At 36.0% G+C, this 15,105-nt stretch overlaps 1 protein-coding gene across 2 annotated transcripts in view; it reads right to left on the bottom strand.

Moving 5' to 3' along the window:
* Positions 1-6,138: 6,138 nt before the first annotated feature.
* The window catches only part of disc1 (DISC1 scaffold protein), a 50,050-nt gene continuing 41,083 nt past the window's right edge, over positions 6,139-15,105 (bottom strand). The window contains exons 13-14 of one of the 2 annotated variants that reach the window (XM_014997125.2): positions 11,027-11,150; positions 6,139-7,898 (exon numbers count right to left, since the gene is read on the bottom strand). In XM_014997125.2, the coding sequence (XP_014852611.2) occupies positions 7,693-7,898; positions 11,027-11,150 (330 nt within the window). In that variant the 3' untranslated portion in view covers positions 6,139-7,692. Of the gene's footprint in view, positions 7,899-9,763; positions 11,151-15,105 lie in introns of those variants that run through there. The other variant, XM_088013028.1, reaches the window with a different exon arrangement.

Genomic DNA, 15,105 nt, shown 5'->3' with positions numbered 1-15,105 from the left:
GTAGGCTTCAAACTGGGATTTAACTCATAACGTGGCACATTTATTTAGTAAAATGTAACAAGTTTGCAGCACTGAAATTAATTTTTCACTTTAAATTAATTTTGAATGTTTGATCACGAAGAAGATTGTTTTTGGCACCTCATAAAAGTGGATTGTTTAATGTTTGATTCAGGGCTGGAGCTCTGTGCTTTTTTAGTAGAATTGAAATACTCAAGGCATAGTTGTTAAATAGAAATGAAAAGACCTTGTGGGAAAGATGTTGCTGATAATCGCTTGATGCTTGATTAGGCTAACTGCACCAAAACACGAGTCAACTGAAATAAAAAAAATCTTCATTTTTATTCCAAATTGTTGCAGGACTCAATTTTGTGTGTGTGTATTCAACCTGGTTGTCGCAATTCACTGGTTTGTGTTTTAGTTTTTATTTGTGTTTTGAACATTTCCTGGTTTATTTATATTTTACAAGTCTTACCATATTCAGTTCATTTCTCTTTTCACTATTATTATATTAAGGTGTTGCCATATAGTATCCTTTATGTTTAGTTTCTTTGTTTATTCTTGTATTCTTTTAATTTATTTATTAGATTATTGTCAGGCCTCCTCTTTTTCAGCTTCTCCATTCAGTTTACCTGCTTTTCTTTTTCCATTTGTTTTTTTTTTTGTCATTTTCTGCATCAATATTTAAGATTCTGGTTTTTCATTGTTGGAGTCTTCCGTTTACTATCTGCAGTTTCCCCTATACGTTTTCTTTATTTTATTTTAAAAAGCTACTGTTTATGCACAGTTTTCATCGTATGAAAGACATGTATCTGCTTCATAATGTTAGCCATTAAATATTCTGGGGATTTGAACACTTTCTAAAGGGAATTGTAAATAAATTCGGCATTGATTTTTGCAGAGTAATCATATACATGTTTGCATGCCGACAGCAGGAATTAGGTTAAAGCATTTCTGCGTCTGTAAATACAAACTCACATCTGGACATGGGGGAGGGGGCGTAATGTGGACATTTTCATCCTCCCTCTATATAAAGTCAGGTCATGGCCACAGTTTGAACCTTATAATCTGCGTTAAATGTCTGATGACTGGAAAGTCAAAGATCACAAACTCTAGCGGTAAAGTGGAGCTTTGTCAAATTGTTTAAATTCTTTTTATGCAGATTTTCCTTTCCAAAAGAGAGCATTGGGTTCAGTGGAGACAAGCTGTCTTTTTATTTGATTCTATATTTTCACACTTAAAATTATGAGTTTCTCTGATTTTATTTTTTTTTTAAATGGGTATATGTTTGGGTAAAATGGACATTGTTCATTTATTCTATAAACTACTGACAATATGTCTCTGAAATTCAAAGCAAAAATGTAGTATTTATTTGCAGAAAAAGACAAAAAAGATGCAGTGCTTCCAGACCTGAAATAATGCAAAGAAAACAAGTTTATATTCATCCAGAAACAATAATACTAATGTTTTAACTCAGGAAGAGTTCAGAAATCAATATTTGGTGGAAAAACCCAGAGGTTTTCAATGGGGTTCAGTGCAAACTAAATTTTTTCCAGAGCTGTATCAAAGTAATGTAACTTTCAATCCTTACTGGATGCTTAGGTAATGAGCCAATAATTTTTTTTTTAACTAAAGCATTTAGGCACATCTTCTCTGGGTTCCTGTTTAGGTTGAATACATAAATGGATTTAGTTTCTTCTTTTTGTAAGTAAGTATTGCAGAATAAACTGTATTACAGTTTTAAATGTCATCATTAGATTACTCAAAAGCATTTTACTGCTTAATGTCAGGTGCAAAAAAAAAAGGAAATTTTAGTGTTCAAAATATAAACTACATGCTAGTTATATATTTTATGCGAACATTTAAATCAGAATAAGTCACATCAAATTGTCATAGAGGAGCTTAGCAGCAGCAGATCGGATAAATGGATTACCAGATGATGCTTTGTTTTAATCTTTTGAACTCTCAGCCTCTATCAGCCATGAATCTGAAAACAGGCTGGTACCAGCAGCCTGTTGAAATATTTACAACCAAGGAAAGAAACAAAAGGTCTGCTGTGGGTGAAAAATGTGATAATTAAATTATTGGGTAAAAAATAAAATGATAAGCTTTTTAATAATGCAGTTTGTATAACTGAGAGCTTTTTAAAACTACTGCTATTGACCCTTTGCAAATAGGGTCAATAATCTTTCGAGGCGTCATGATGGACGTCGGAAGTGAGGAACGGGAGTATTGAACGGAGCAACTGAAATTGTTTTCCTAAGTTGTTTTTGCCAGTTTATTCATGGTTTCTACTCGTTCGAGTCGAGCTAATTTGCCTTGGAACACACCTGGTTGGGGCTCATAGACATTGGTATTTACAAAAGTTGGAAATAGCTAGCTTAGAAATCGGGCCATACTTCATCCCTCCTGACGTGTTGATCAAATTACCGACCCTGCCTGAATCACACCACATGATTTATATTACCGAGTCATAAACAGCGTTTCCCCTTAAACTGGAGCAGCAAAACGTGTAAAAGATGAGATGCTAACCAGTGTTTTCCGCACATGCTAGGCTACATGACGGTGGGGCATTGTTTCCATTGTTACTGGTGGTTACGGTACCTTCGCCACAACGCCAATATTTCACATCTTTCTAACCACTTATTTATAAAGTTTATGAATGTTAATCCTCTTACCTTATAAAAAGTTTTCGCTGCAAATCCGCGGTTACACCAAAGTCTGACAGTCTGATTAACGGCTACTATCCATCGCTCTAAAAGGTATACAATAAAATTACAAATTTGATTTTCACCCTCGTCTTTCTCTGCACCTTGTGATCATTTTTACTGCAAAATCGACTTAATAAAAGCGACAATAGACCACCACATGGGCGTTTTTTTAACAGGCTTTACAGGAGCTCATCCGTCATGGCGGAGCCGGTGTTCTGTTTATGTGTGCTACCCATGAATCCGTCCTACCTTGTGATAACGCGCATGTGCGTATCAATGCTACAGTGACGTCACGTGCAAAAGGTCAATATAAGATCATCGTGCTCCATAACACTAGTTCAGATTTAGCCGCTCGAAAGCTGATAAGATTGGTATGAAAGGATTATTCTGAGGCTTATTATGTAATTAATAATACAAATTAAGACGTGGAGATAGATTACAGCTTGTAGTGACTTTGTGGTTTATACAACACTAAATATGTAGAATATTCTAGACTTTAAAATACCAGAAAAAGCAGAAATTATGATTAGACTTGAACCCAAATGTCTTGGAGCAGAGGATCTCTGTGTCAGCCTTTAAATACAAAGTAAAATCTTAATATATGTGTCTGAGTTTATGATGTTCAATTCTTGGTTTCCACACAATAATTCAAACAAATTCTTGTTACATTGGTTATTTCCTCAGGGCAAGTTTTATAATTGAGTTTGATTTTAAACATCAGTGTTAAATTTTAAGGGCAATGCAATTTCCAGCTGTCTATATTTTTTCCCTTATGTCTTTTACTGGCCTGAGAGAGAAAATGCAGTTTGAATTAGGAAAAGCTCCATTTAAATTATTTAAAATGTTTAATTCCTGAGGGGTTTCTCTTATTTTAAACTAATCTTGTAAATTTATTCAGCGGCGGAGACAAAAGGGAGAATAAATTTAAATGAGATTCTTGAAACTACAGAGAAAAATGAAATAAAAGCCCAGTTTGGCAGAGATACATTGTCTCTAAAGCTGCAGGTTCACCTGGTACTGAATCACCTCTCATGAAAATCAGACGTGAAGTCACCCGCACGATAAAAAGGGAAAATGTGTCAGGTTTAAATTACAGAAATCTCTAAGGAACTGAAAGAAAAGGAGACACACACACACAAAACAATTTACAGAATTGTTTGTTGTTGGATGAAGCAACATCTTGAGAAAATCTGCAGGAAGAGCAGAGGAAGCAAAAATAAACGTTACGTTTTTGTGTAGGCCTAGTCGATATGGTTTAAAAATAAATAAAAATAATTTTTTTACAGTCTAGATCCAGTTTTAATTTTATTTTTTGGGGAATCTTGCTTTCATTATCTAAAAACAGAAATTATAAAAGATGAAAAATATTTTCAAAAGTGGGTTTTATTTCAATCATCCCTTCTGCAAGTTGAACATTGAAGTGATAGGGGCAGGCTACAAGAATCATAATATTAGCAGAATAAAAACAATTTTATAAGAAAAAACATCTTAAAAATTACAAGGAAGCTATTATTTTTCAGAATAAAACAGCTCAATTTGTTTGCTTCCTTCTTCGAAATAAAGTCCTGCTGATGATAATAATTTGATTCTGATTTATTTCTGTCCAGTGTTTTTTATAATATTTCACAAGATGCTCAACATTCCTCATTTAAATTGTTTAATTTTTTGTTGGCGTACTCGTGAAATTATTACTTTAGAAAATAAAAATTGTAGCCTGACCTTCATTGTACCGTAATTCAAAGAACTAATAAACAACAGCTGTAAAATATGCAGGTCAAACAAGATGGCGGCTTTTGCTTTGCTGACATCACTCTGAACTACACTGTAAAAAATAAATAAAAAAATACCGGCAGCTGTGGTTGCCAGAATTTTACCATATAAATACATTAATACATTTAATTTTTACTAGATTTAAATTTACATTAAAATTTAAATAGCCTACAGTAAATATTACTGTAAAATTTATAAAACTAAATTTTAGAATACAGTAAGTTCTAGAATTGATCGTATTATGAAATATGGTAAATATTTAGAATTTTAAATTCTGAAATTTAAAATTCTAAATTTTAGAATATGGTACATTCTAAATTTTACCAGATAAATTTGAGAATTTACACGCTAAATTTTACTAATTTTTTTTTTGTTTAAAAAATTCAAATAACTATCGACTTTACCTCCCAGCCCTATTTTTTTATGTAACTTGCATATTAATCAAATATTTTACTTGTTTTTTGTTGTTGTTGTTTTTCCACAAAAAACCTTAATTGAAAATGAAAACTGTGAATGAGTTAGCTTTTTGAAGAGTCTACTGCAGGTAAGATATTACCTGCTTTAGACCTTTCAACAGAACCCCGTGTCAGAGAAAGAATCTGTGATTTAAAGGAACTCATATTTGGTCACCAGATGACTTTAAAACTGAAGAACGCAAAAACAACGAAGCATGAACAACATAAGAGGTCGTTAAACAATGAGCTGCGTTTTTTTAATTTAGTGACATCTAAACGTTTAATGTATGACACAATTATGAAGAGAAAAAGCCAAGCCAGATGGCATTTTGAGGGACAAAGACTAGAAAAGTGGTCCACTTCACAAAACGCTGCCCAACATCGTGGCAACCAGACTGCAGCGATAAAGGCCCTGACGCTGCGTGGCGCTTCGTTTTACATTAAGAAACACCTCACCCAGCCATTTCCGCCTGCTGAAAACCATCTGCGTGTTTCTTTGTGGTCATTTTATGAGCCGAGTTGCCACGTGGAGCACAGTGTGGCGCAGGCTCAGATTTTGTTATGAGGTGGGGGTGTCTGGCACGAAGGCGCGCTGTGCCAGGGCTCCAGATCTTAACACGCTGCCTGAAGCGGGTAGATGTGGAGACTTCTGGCCAGGCATGAGCTCGGCAACCTGGCAGAGACGTGAGAACGGCACGTTGTGTTCTGCTGTTGCAGAGGAAGAAAAAACAAAAAGCCCTGAGCACTCAGCTGTGTTTACAGCCCAGGGTGCTGGATGGTAGAACAACCAACCCAGAATGAGATGGGAGTCCAAACAGAACCACTTCCTCTGTGCGTCTGCCTACCAATTAGCCACAGAGCTGCTGCTGAGGTGAGATAACAATAGAAAGCCATGTATCCCCTAAAGAGTTCACGTATTAACGTACTGATGTCTCCTACATGTCACCGCTGCCCTCACTCGCCTGGCAGCGTGCCTGACTCACCGGAGGGGGGCATGATTTAATCCAAGAAGAAAACAGCAGGACGCAACTTTAGGCTGAACGCAACGTGATGTAATTAGTAAGACGCTGTTAGGAATAAATATGAAGTCTCGTACAGTGACTTCAAACTGCTCTGTAGATGAAGGAGTCGTGTCTTTAAGTGCATTCTGAAGTAAAATTACACCAATAAATCAAAAGGGTGGCAATGAAAAGGAAACTTCAAAATTTGAAAGACAATTTTTACATTTTTATTTTTCAGAACATGTCTTGCATTTTTAAAAAAAAAAAAACCTAAATATTGCATTTTTCCACACAAAGTGTAAAATAAAATGTTTTAAGTTAACTCACATTTTGTAGCACCACAAAAATTAGTTCCTCAATGAACACCATTATGTGCAAATATACAGGGAAAACACAGGAAAAAGTAGTTTTCTGATGTTAAAATAACTTTTAGTTTGTGTGCAAAAAAACAAACAAGTTAACAGTTAAAAGTGTTCAGATTGTCCATGGCAGCATCGAGTCCAAACGTTAAATACTCTTCAAAATGCTCCGACTCTGCTGGACTGCAGAATTAAAACTAACACTACAACTTCATATAAAAACAAAATGTCACAAAATTGGTCCTCAAAAAAGATCAAAGTGGTTTAAGAAAGTAGAAAGAGTCTTACAAACATATTTTATCCTTCAAATCCTTAATATTTTTCAGTTTACATTGGTAAAAGCATTGATTCTCCATGGACATTTTTACACAATTTCACATTAGAACCACAAATTGTTTAATTATTCGACAGTGAGGAAGATATAGAGCGGTTTAAAGTTGAGATTTATCCCTAAACCCAATTCCTATAGCAGACAAGATATTTTTACCCTTTTTATATCTAGTACTTTTTAATCAAAAATAAGGAATTATTATTGACTTAAAACAAACTTCTATATCTTACAGTTTTGTCTTATTTAAAGAATACTAAGATTTTTGCTTCAGAAACTAGACCAAAAATACTTACTATGTTCTACTGTTTGCAGTGTAAGCATGGAGTCAGATCTATAATCGAATGGTTTAGATCAAAATGGGATCTAAAAGTCCAAACCAAAATCCATTTGAGAATACATAGTAAAACTTAAAAATTTTGTTCAGAGCTTCGCTCCATGAAATGTAACTGAGCTTGAGTTATCTGCAAAGAAAGTTTTTTAAAAAGTCAGCGTTCAGAGGTGCAGAGCTGGCAGAGACAAAACACAAATGGCAAAAGCTGTTAGATCCTGCAGTATAGATTAAAAGATGGTGTCTCTTTTATAATAAAAAGTGTGTGGTGGTAAAACACAGAGTAAAATACACACAGGTTTGTGGTTGTAACATGAAAAAATTTGAAAAAGTTCTGCAAAAACAAAATCTTATCAAGTATTTTTTAGTTTCTAGTGCAAATATCTTATTAAAGTTAAGACAGGACAAACCTAAACAATAAGCAACATTTCAGAAGCTTGCATTAAGTTAATAATTCCTTAATGTGGATGAAAAAAGTGCTAGATTATTAAATAATCTGCCAGTGGAGTTTTAGTTATTAGCACTAAAAACTAAGCAAAAATACTTGGTAAGAGTCTATGTTTTGCAGCGAGGTTCACTGAATTTAAACCTGTATAAAAGTATAAAGTTTATACTTTTAGAAGTATATAACAGCACATAAGCTGGTTGTGAAGCTGTACAGTAAACTGATTTGAGATCACATCAACGCTCTCATCAAGCCGCTAGCGTACGCGCTCCCAAATTCGCTACAGGTGCCTATCTCAAATATCCCAGCTGTCACTGAAGTACTGGTCCTCTTCTTCTTCCTCATCATCTTCTTCTTCTGCCTTTACTTTCACCCGAGTTTCGTCTTTCACCAGCTCATCCGAAACATCTGTGTCGTCCTCCTGCTGTTCTTCTACCTGGAGCTGCGTTAGCATGCGCTGTAAGGTGGATTTCACCTCCTGCACTTCTTTTTCCAAACACTGTGCAGAGACGGTTAGGGAAGAATCTGTTGTTTCTGAGTAACGCACATTAGTATGTAAAAGGAAATAAAAAACACTAGCAGACAAAATGTCAGGGGAAATGCAACACTATTAACAGTAATGGTTTGGGACAGCCACTGCCCAATAAAGCCATCAATTTTCAACAGATTACTGGGACAGATCATCAAGTTATCCCCACTTTAACCCTATTTAATTCACTATTTATGAGCCCATCTAAACTTTGCAGCCATGCAAGCAGATTGCCCAGTTAGATTATTCATGAACCATTGATGAAACGGTAAAGAAGCAGGCGGCAGTGGAGGGAATGTTTAATCTGCTTGGAAACTTAAATTAACCGTGAGCGTCCGTACCGAGTTGCAAAGCAAAGCGATTGCCATAATGGAGGAGCAGACGGAGCACGATGGCTTATTTTACTTTTTGAATAAACGCAGACGTCCTTATTTATAATTAACCAAAAGAGATCATGAATACTGCAAAAAATTAGACACGACGTTTAGAGGCAACTTTGTCCAAACAGGATGGAAAAACGTGTCCTCATTTCATGCAACCTCTTGTTATTGAGAGCAGGGCTCCAATTAAGACCCTTACTGTCTGCTGGTTTGATCTTACCGTTACTACGGTAACCGCGGCATCACAGGCAGTACAGTTTCTCATCAATTTCTGTATCTTCACTGTACTCAGGAGTCCACCACACAACTGCAGAGTGCAGCGAGTTCTTGCTATGAGAAATTAATGACGCATGAGGACATGAGGACATGAGAACAGAGAGGTGGAAAGAAGCAGGTCAGTCTTTGTACGTTTCCACCTGCCAGTCTGCATTGGTATGCCGCCCGTGATGGAGGAGCGCGGATTGACCCCAAACACTTCAGATAACAATATGAACATCTACAATCACACTCAGTTAATTAGGATATACGTCCTAATGAGTCTAGATCAAAAGTACCATTTGGAAATATCAACCTTTAAGCAGGTGTTGAGTATACTTTTAATTAAAGGTAACCAATTATGCTTCCTTGAACATGTTAGGATATGTTTATAGGCTATACAAAACATGTTCATTACTTTTCCTTTGTTTTACAGTTTTCTGGAAGTTTATTCCAAATGTGTGGTGCATAGAAACTGAATGCTGCTTCTCCTTGTTTTGTTGGGGTTCTGGGGATGGAGAGCAGACCAGAACCAGAAGATCTGAGGGGTCTAGACGGTTGGTACAGCAATAACAGATCTTTAATGTATTGTGGTGCTAAACCTTTCAGTGATTTATAAACTAACAACAGTATTTTAAAGTTTATCCTCTGAGCTACAGGGAGCCAGTGTAGGGACTTTAAAACTGGTGTTATGTGCTCTATCTTCCTGGTTTTGGTGAGAACGCGAGCAGCAGCGTTCTGGAGTTGTTCTATGAGTTGTTTTAGGTCCTTTGTCAAATAAGCTGCTGTTAGCTGTTGGCTGATTTTAGAAGCAGTTGAGACCCAAATGGAAGTATAAAGACTTCCAAAATGTCATTTTTTTGCATGATGAATCATCTTTTGGACTACATTTCTGATTTTAAAATTCGTTTTTAATTGGTCTTTTGTAATATTCTAATTTTAAATGTCTGTTTTATGAACTGTAAGCAGGAAATCATCAACAGAAATAAAGACTTCTAAGCAACTATCTGTTCTTCTTTCATCTATATAGTTTAGTTCAATCAGGGAAAAAGTTCCTGAAATTAATTGTCTTTTCAATAATATTTAAATTTATTGAATGAGTCTGTATGTAATTTTTTAAATGGAATATTCATTAAGGCTGGACAATAAATCAAAAATGATACATTTTGTAACAGACATATGATCAATATCAATACATAATATTTATATTAAAATATTTAATAATTTCATTGATCCAGAACCACATAGCATTCTAAGCAAAAGAAAGTTTGGTGGCATGATCTAACTCAGTCACTCCTTGGTTACCTAGCAACAACCTGTTGAGTAACATGGGGTTACCTAGCAACAACCTGTTGAATCAGCAGTAGGTTCAGCTTTCTCATTTGTGCTTCATAATTATTTAAAAGTAAACAACAAAGGCGTGGCATGAAAACCAGGAGATGTCATGCCTCAGTTTGTCAATATTTCAGATATTTAAAACAAAAACCGAATCAATAATTATTGATATTGACTGATATTAAATGCTTATATTATTTTACATTTTTGAGTCGTATTGTCTGGCTGAACACCATTAAATAAAATTTCTATCTGTACTTCCATGCTACCTGTGGCTCCAGCTATGTTTCGATGTGTACTGTTCAAACTAGAAAAGCCAGGCACATAAAAAATTATTATTGTGCATTAGTTGAGAGAGGCACAGTTAAATAAATATTCAATCACAGCTGACCTGGGTCCAGATAAGATCTCCTGTCCACTGTTTGAGGAAATAATTGTTAGTTGGCAGATTTTCTTCATTTTGCTTCTGAAATATGATCTCACTTAGTAAAAACAGGAGGGGAGAGAAAGGTGGAGCCGGAAAAACACACTAATCTATTTCCAATCAGCTTTCTAATTAGCGCAGAGAATGATGTATTGTGACCTGTAATCAGCCAGAACAGTTTGATACGAGTCATTATCACGGATATTGTAATTTCCTCTCTGCCAGACCCAGAAAGTGGAATTGGGCAGATGGAGAAAGGGAGAGCAGGAGGGTCAGCTGGAGGGTGGACGGTAAGATATGACAGCAGCAGAGTCATTACAGTGACATTCCTCTGTCTGCCCGGGCCCAGCCCCCATTGGCCCGCTTTAATCTCAGCCCGTCGTGAATGGCAGCGCACATCAGCGGCCCTCTAATAACCTCACATGGACTTTTACTATTTCATTTTCCAGTTGGCACAGCCAGTCTTCCAGGAAAAAAAACTCAAAACTAATCGCTGTCTATCCTTTATTCTCTCCCTAAAATGGATTCATGAAATCAGATATGACATTTTTTCCCCTTTAAAGGTAAAGTCAGTAAAGCAAACATCCGTCAGTGTTTGAGTGGTTTTGCTGTTTACTTTTAAGTCAAAAAGCCTTGAGAGGATCCGAAGAGACAGACGTAAAGAAACGCAGGATTTTTAAACATTTAGGCTGAACTGGAAGGATATGGGTGAGGGCTTGATCCCGATTCAGTATAGCCGTCTGCAGTTTGTCCTCCAAGGCAATCAGTCGGTCACCGATCAGCTCGCAGCGCTCCGTCAGGTCTGCAGCGTCGGCCTCGCTGCACGCATCCTGGACGGTACAGAAAAGGCAGAAGAACCAAATAAAAATCAAACTCTTCTGAAATATGTGTTTGATACTGAAAAGACCAAAACACAACCATCATCACCTCAACAGAACGTCATTAGTTATGTAAATTATGAACCCCAAATTTACACAACCTAAGGTTTTGTGGTGAACTGTATAAAAAAGTAAAACATACAGCAGTAAAACAAAACTAGTGAACAGGATTTCAAGAGGTGAGAGAAACTTCATCAGCGCAGACAGAGGGTCTGCATAGCAGATTACAACTGAAGTAATGTTGATGTTATTGCTGCCAAAGAGAAGTTCAGAGCGGTTGAATCAAAAAATTTTACACAGGTTTTAACATTTCATCTTTTGTTTCATATGCGCTGGCAGCTGAATATGCACTGCAGGACCATGAATAAGCGTTCAGAACCGCACCGCCTGCAAAAACACAAAATCTTACCAAATATTTTTGGTCTAGTTTCAAGTGCAAACATCTTAGTACACTTGAAATGACACAAAATTAACAGAGAAGTTATTATCAGCTTGTTTAAAGTCAATAATTCTGTAATTTTGATTAAGTAAGGCTAGTTATAAGTAAGGCTAAACAATAAATCAATAGCAATATATTGCAATAGATACGCAATCAATATAACACGTTTGTAGAAAAAAGGCTTTGGCCACTAAATCTCTCACTGTCAACTAAGCAAGTTTGGTGGAATCAACTCATTCACTCCCTTTTTGGTTACCTAGCAACCCACTCACTCTTTAGTTACCTAGCAACAACCTCTTGAGTAACGTGCACTGCAGCAGTTTAAGTTTTTTTCCACCTTGCCCATAACTGCTTAAAAACAAACAAATGGTGTGGATTGAGAGCTGTGGATAGAATAAGCACTGTGACATCAACAATATTTTATATTTAAAACAAAAAACTGATCAATAATTCTTGATATTGTTGATTCGATTTACGGTCATTATACAGTTTTCAGTCATAAGTTTAATAATCTCCATATTATCCCACATTATATCTTAGGATATAGGAAAAATGACTTGTTATATGAGTTTGTAATAATACATAATGTATTATATAAACGTATTACATGGAGAAAATGTCTCGTTTCACTAATTTAGACGACTTCTTCTTCCAATTATATTTCTAATTTAACCAGTAAAGAACAGTGATATACAGAATAATCTCCTTTTGAACCTGCTCCTTGTTTTAAAAATGTTTTGGCAACGTCATATCAAATTTATCTGGAGAACCAGAATGTATCTATACATTGCAGCAGCGAATGTAGCAGTACAGAGTGTGTTTTGAAGGATGGCAGCTTGATGGAGGTGCAGAGTGCAGTAGGACAGAGCACTCAGAGTATGGTTGGCCATAATTAGACCAGCCCCCTCTGCAGACATTGTGTCCCAGTTTCTTAACACTTATCAGGCATAGAGAACCCAAACACACACGCTGGGGCACAGACATGCACAAAAACCCAACTTTTTCCTCAAACAACACACAGGGATCCTAATCTGACTCATAGCTGCAGGTAAAAAATATCAGCTCCCTGCAGCTCTGAGGTGTCAGAGCAATCACCAGAAAGTTGGATCTGGTGTCTGCCTGTAATTGCGCACCCCATTTTGGATGATGTAACACCCCAAAGAAACGTAAAACATCAAGAGGCCCGAGGCCCGACAACGTGAGCATATCATTCCTGATGCAACTGCAGAATTAAGGAAGACTTGGGCAAAGAGATACCATCAGTCCACAATATCATTCTCCATGTTTGAGGAATTTTAAGAGGAGAAATAGTAGCACAAATATGTCCTCCAGCTTGACTTGATGCAATGCTGGGATCGCGGCAGAAATGAGTCAACTTAGGTCACCAATAGTTCTGACTCTGCACGATAATGACACATTTTTCTCTCTCCGCACACAAACCGTTTAAAAATACATAATCCAAAGGCTATAATTTGCTCCAATTGGTATTCAAACCAATTACTGTCCATGCAACAAAGAAGAAAAACATCATAAATGAGATTTTAGTGAGACGCTAATTTGCATTAATGAATTAAAAGCATACACCTATAGTCTGTGTAATTCTCTCTCCATGTTAGTGCTAATATTAAAACACTTAGAGTAGCATAAAGCTGATAGAAATTGTTTATGAATTCAGTAGTCAAACTTATGCATGCCTTAGTATGATTATTTAAGCAATAATGAACGAGAGGCAGAAGGTAATTTTGCAGCTTCCCCCGGGTGTTGTTCTGCCGGATACTTCTCAGGCGCACAATACAAACAATTTATATTGCACCGGGGTTACACTTGAGGTTGTAATTGGTTTCAGGAAAAAAAAAAAAAAAAAAAAACTTTCCTCCATTCGTGTTAAATAAGAAATTAAGTAGCAGATGATTAAGTAGTATCTTCAATTTGCACTGAGATGTTATTAGGAAATGCATCCATTTACCATCTATGTTCTGTATAATGCATTAAGTCAATGCAGGAAGATTTCAGGAATTAGAAAAGTGGCAATTATATGTGGCGGAAGATGCAGAATTTGAAAGCTATTGATTTGTCAAAGCTTGTGAATGCTTACAGGTAATTTATACTCCAGTATTAAAGAAATCAATGCCCAGTAAATGGGCTGCACTTTTAGTCTTAATGACTCACTAAAGCACTTATTCTCATTCATCCACTCACACACAGAAGCACACATTCATACACCAGTTTAAAGATTGGCAAGGTGGACGCCGTTAATGTGCAGGAAGCTGGAATCTCTCAGATCCACGTCTAAATAGAAATACAGGCCACAAAAATCTAAGTTTTTGTCTGCTTTAAGCAAAAGCCAGCAAGATTATTTCACAAACAAACAAATTAAATATAACTAGATACAGTTTAACCCAAAATTATTCATACTTCTGGCAGATTTAGACTTATAATTAATAAAGTTTTGTATAAAGAAGCACAAATATGATAGAAATATCATATCAATTTTGAAAAATAAGTGTTTATATTTACGTTTTATTAAAAGACGGGATTTTAGGAATCACTGATACCATTCTCAATAATCAATGGGGAAATATCTATGGGATTTAGAGCAATCAAACCCTTCTTTTAACTACTCAGCAGATTTTTGCAGGTCTCCACTGGGATTTAAATTATATATCTTATGATGAGCTCCAAAGTTGGAAGGTCTCCTCATTATCAAACTAATCTCTAGCTTTCTCCACAAATTTTCTTTGGTGGGCCATTTTAAAATGTTTATATCACTTCCAATAAGAAGAATCGTGTTAAAATATAAATCTATGTTTATTAAAGTGCAAAGTGAATGAATAACTCTGGGCTTTCATGCAGATTTTGTGAAATTTAAACAAATAGGTCTTTCTCTGGTTCATTTTATCTTGGAACAGCAGCTACCTGAATTTTGCATTTCTTTTTATTCTGAAGTGAAACTTAAGAAAAGAGAGATAAAATATTTTTAAAATCTTTTTTACCTTTCATGCAATATAGACGCTGTATAATTCAATAACCTTGCATCTAACATGTGTTTGTTCTCGTTGAAGTATGTAGGAAATAACTTAGGAAGCGTCTTATCATTGTTTCGTTTTTAAGACGACATAAATTTGGTGTTAAAACTTTAAGAGTCACTTCATGCTACATTAGTCCATGCTTAGAAGTAAATATAAAACAGTCAGGTTATTTAGTCAGGATCCAGGATCTGTTTTGTAATCAACAAAGCTAATTATTGAGCCTTCAGCATTTCGGTTTAATTCTTGTTTGCCGTTGTGAACCATTGTGAAGGGGGGCGTGCGAGGACCTTGAGATGATAAAGGAACAATTAGCAGGGATTAAAAGAAAACATAAGAGGGCTGAAACACCCACACACACACACACACACACACACACCCCCCCACACACACACACACACCAATCAATCTCCATTGTGGCAGCAGGGCAGCGGCCTAGCAG

The sequence above is a fragment of the Poecilia mexicana genome, unplaced genomic scaffold (genome assembly GCF_051168715.1).
Source record: "Poecilia mexicana isolate PSO_F unplaced genomic scaffold, ASM5116871v1 scaffold_15, whole genome shotgun sequence".
Lineage (NCBI taxonomy): Eukaryota > Metazoa > Chordata > Actinopteri > Cyprinodontiformes > Poeciliidae > Poecilia > Poecilia mexicana.
This window is presented reverse-complemented; position numbering and strand designations above follow the sequence as displayed.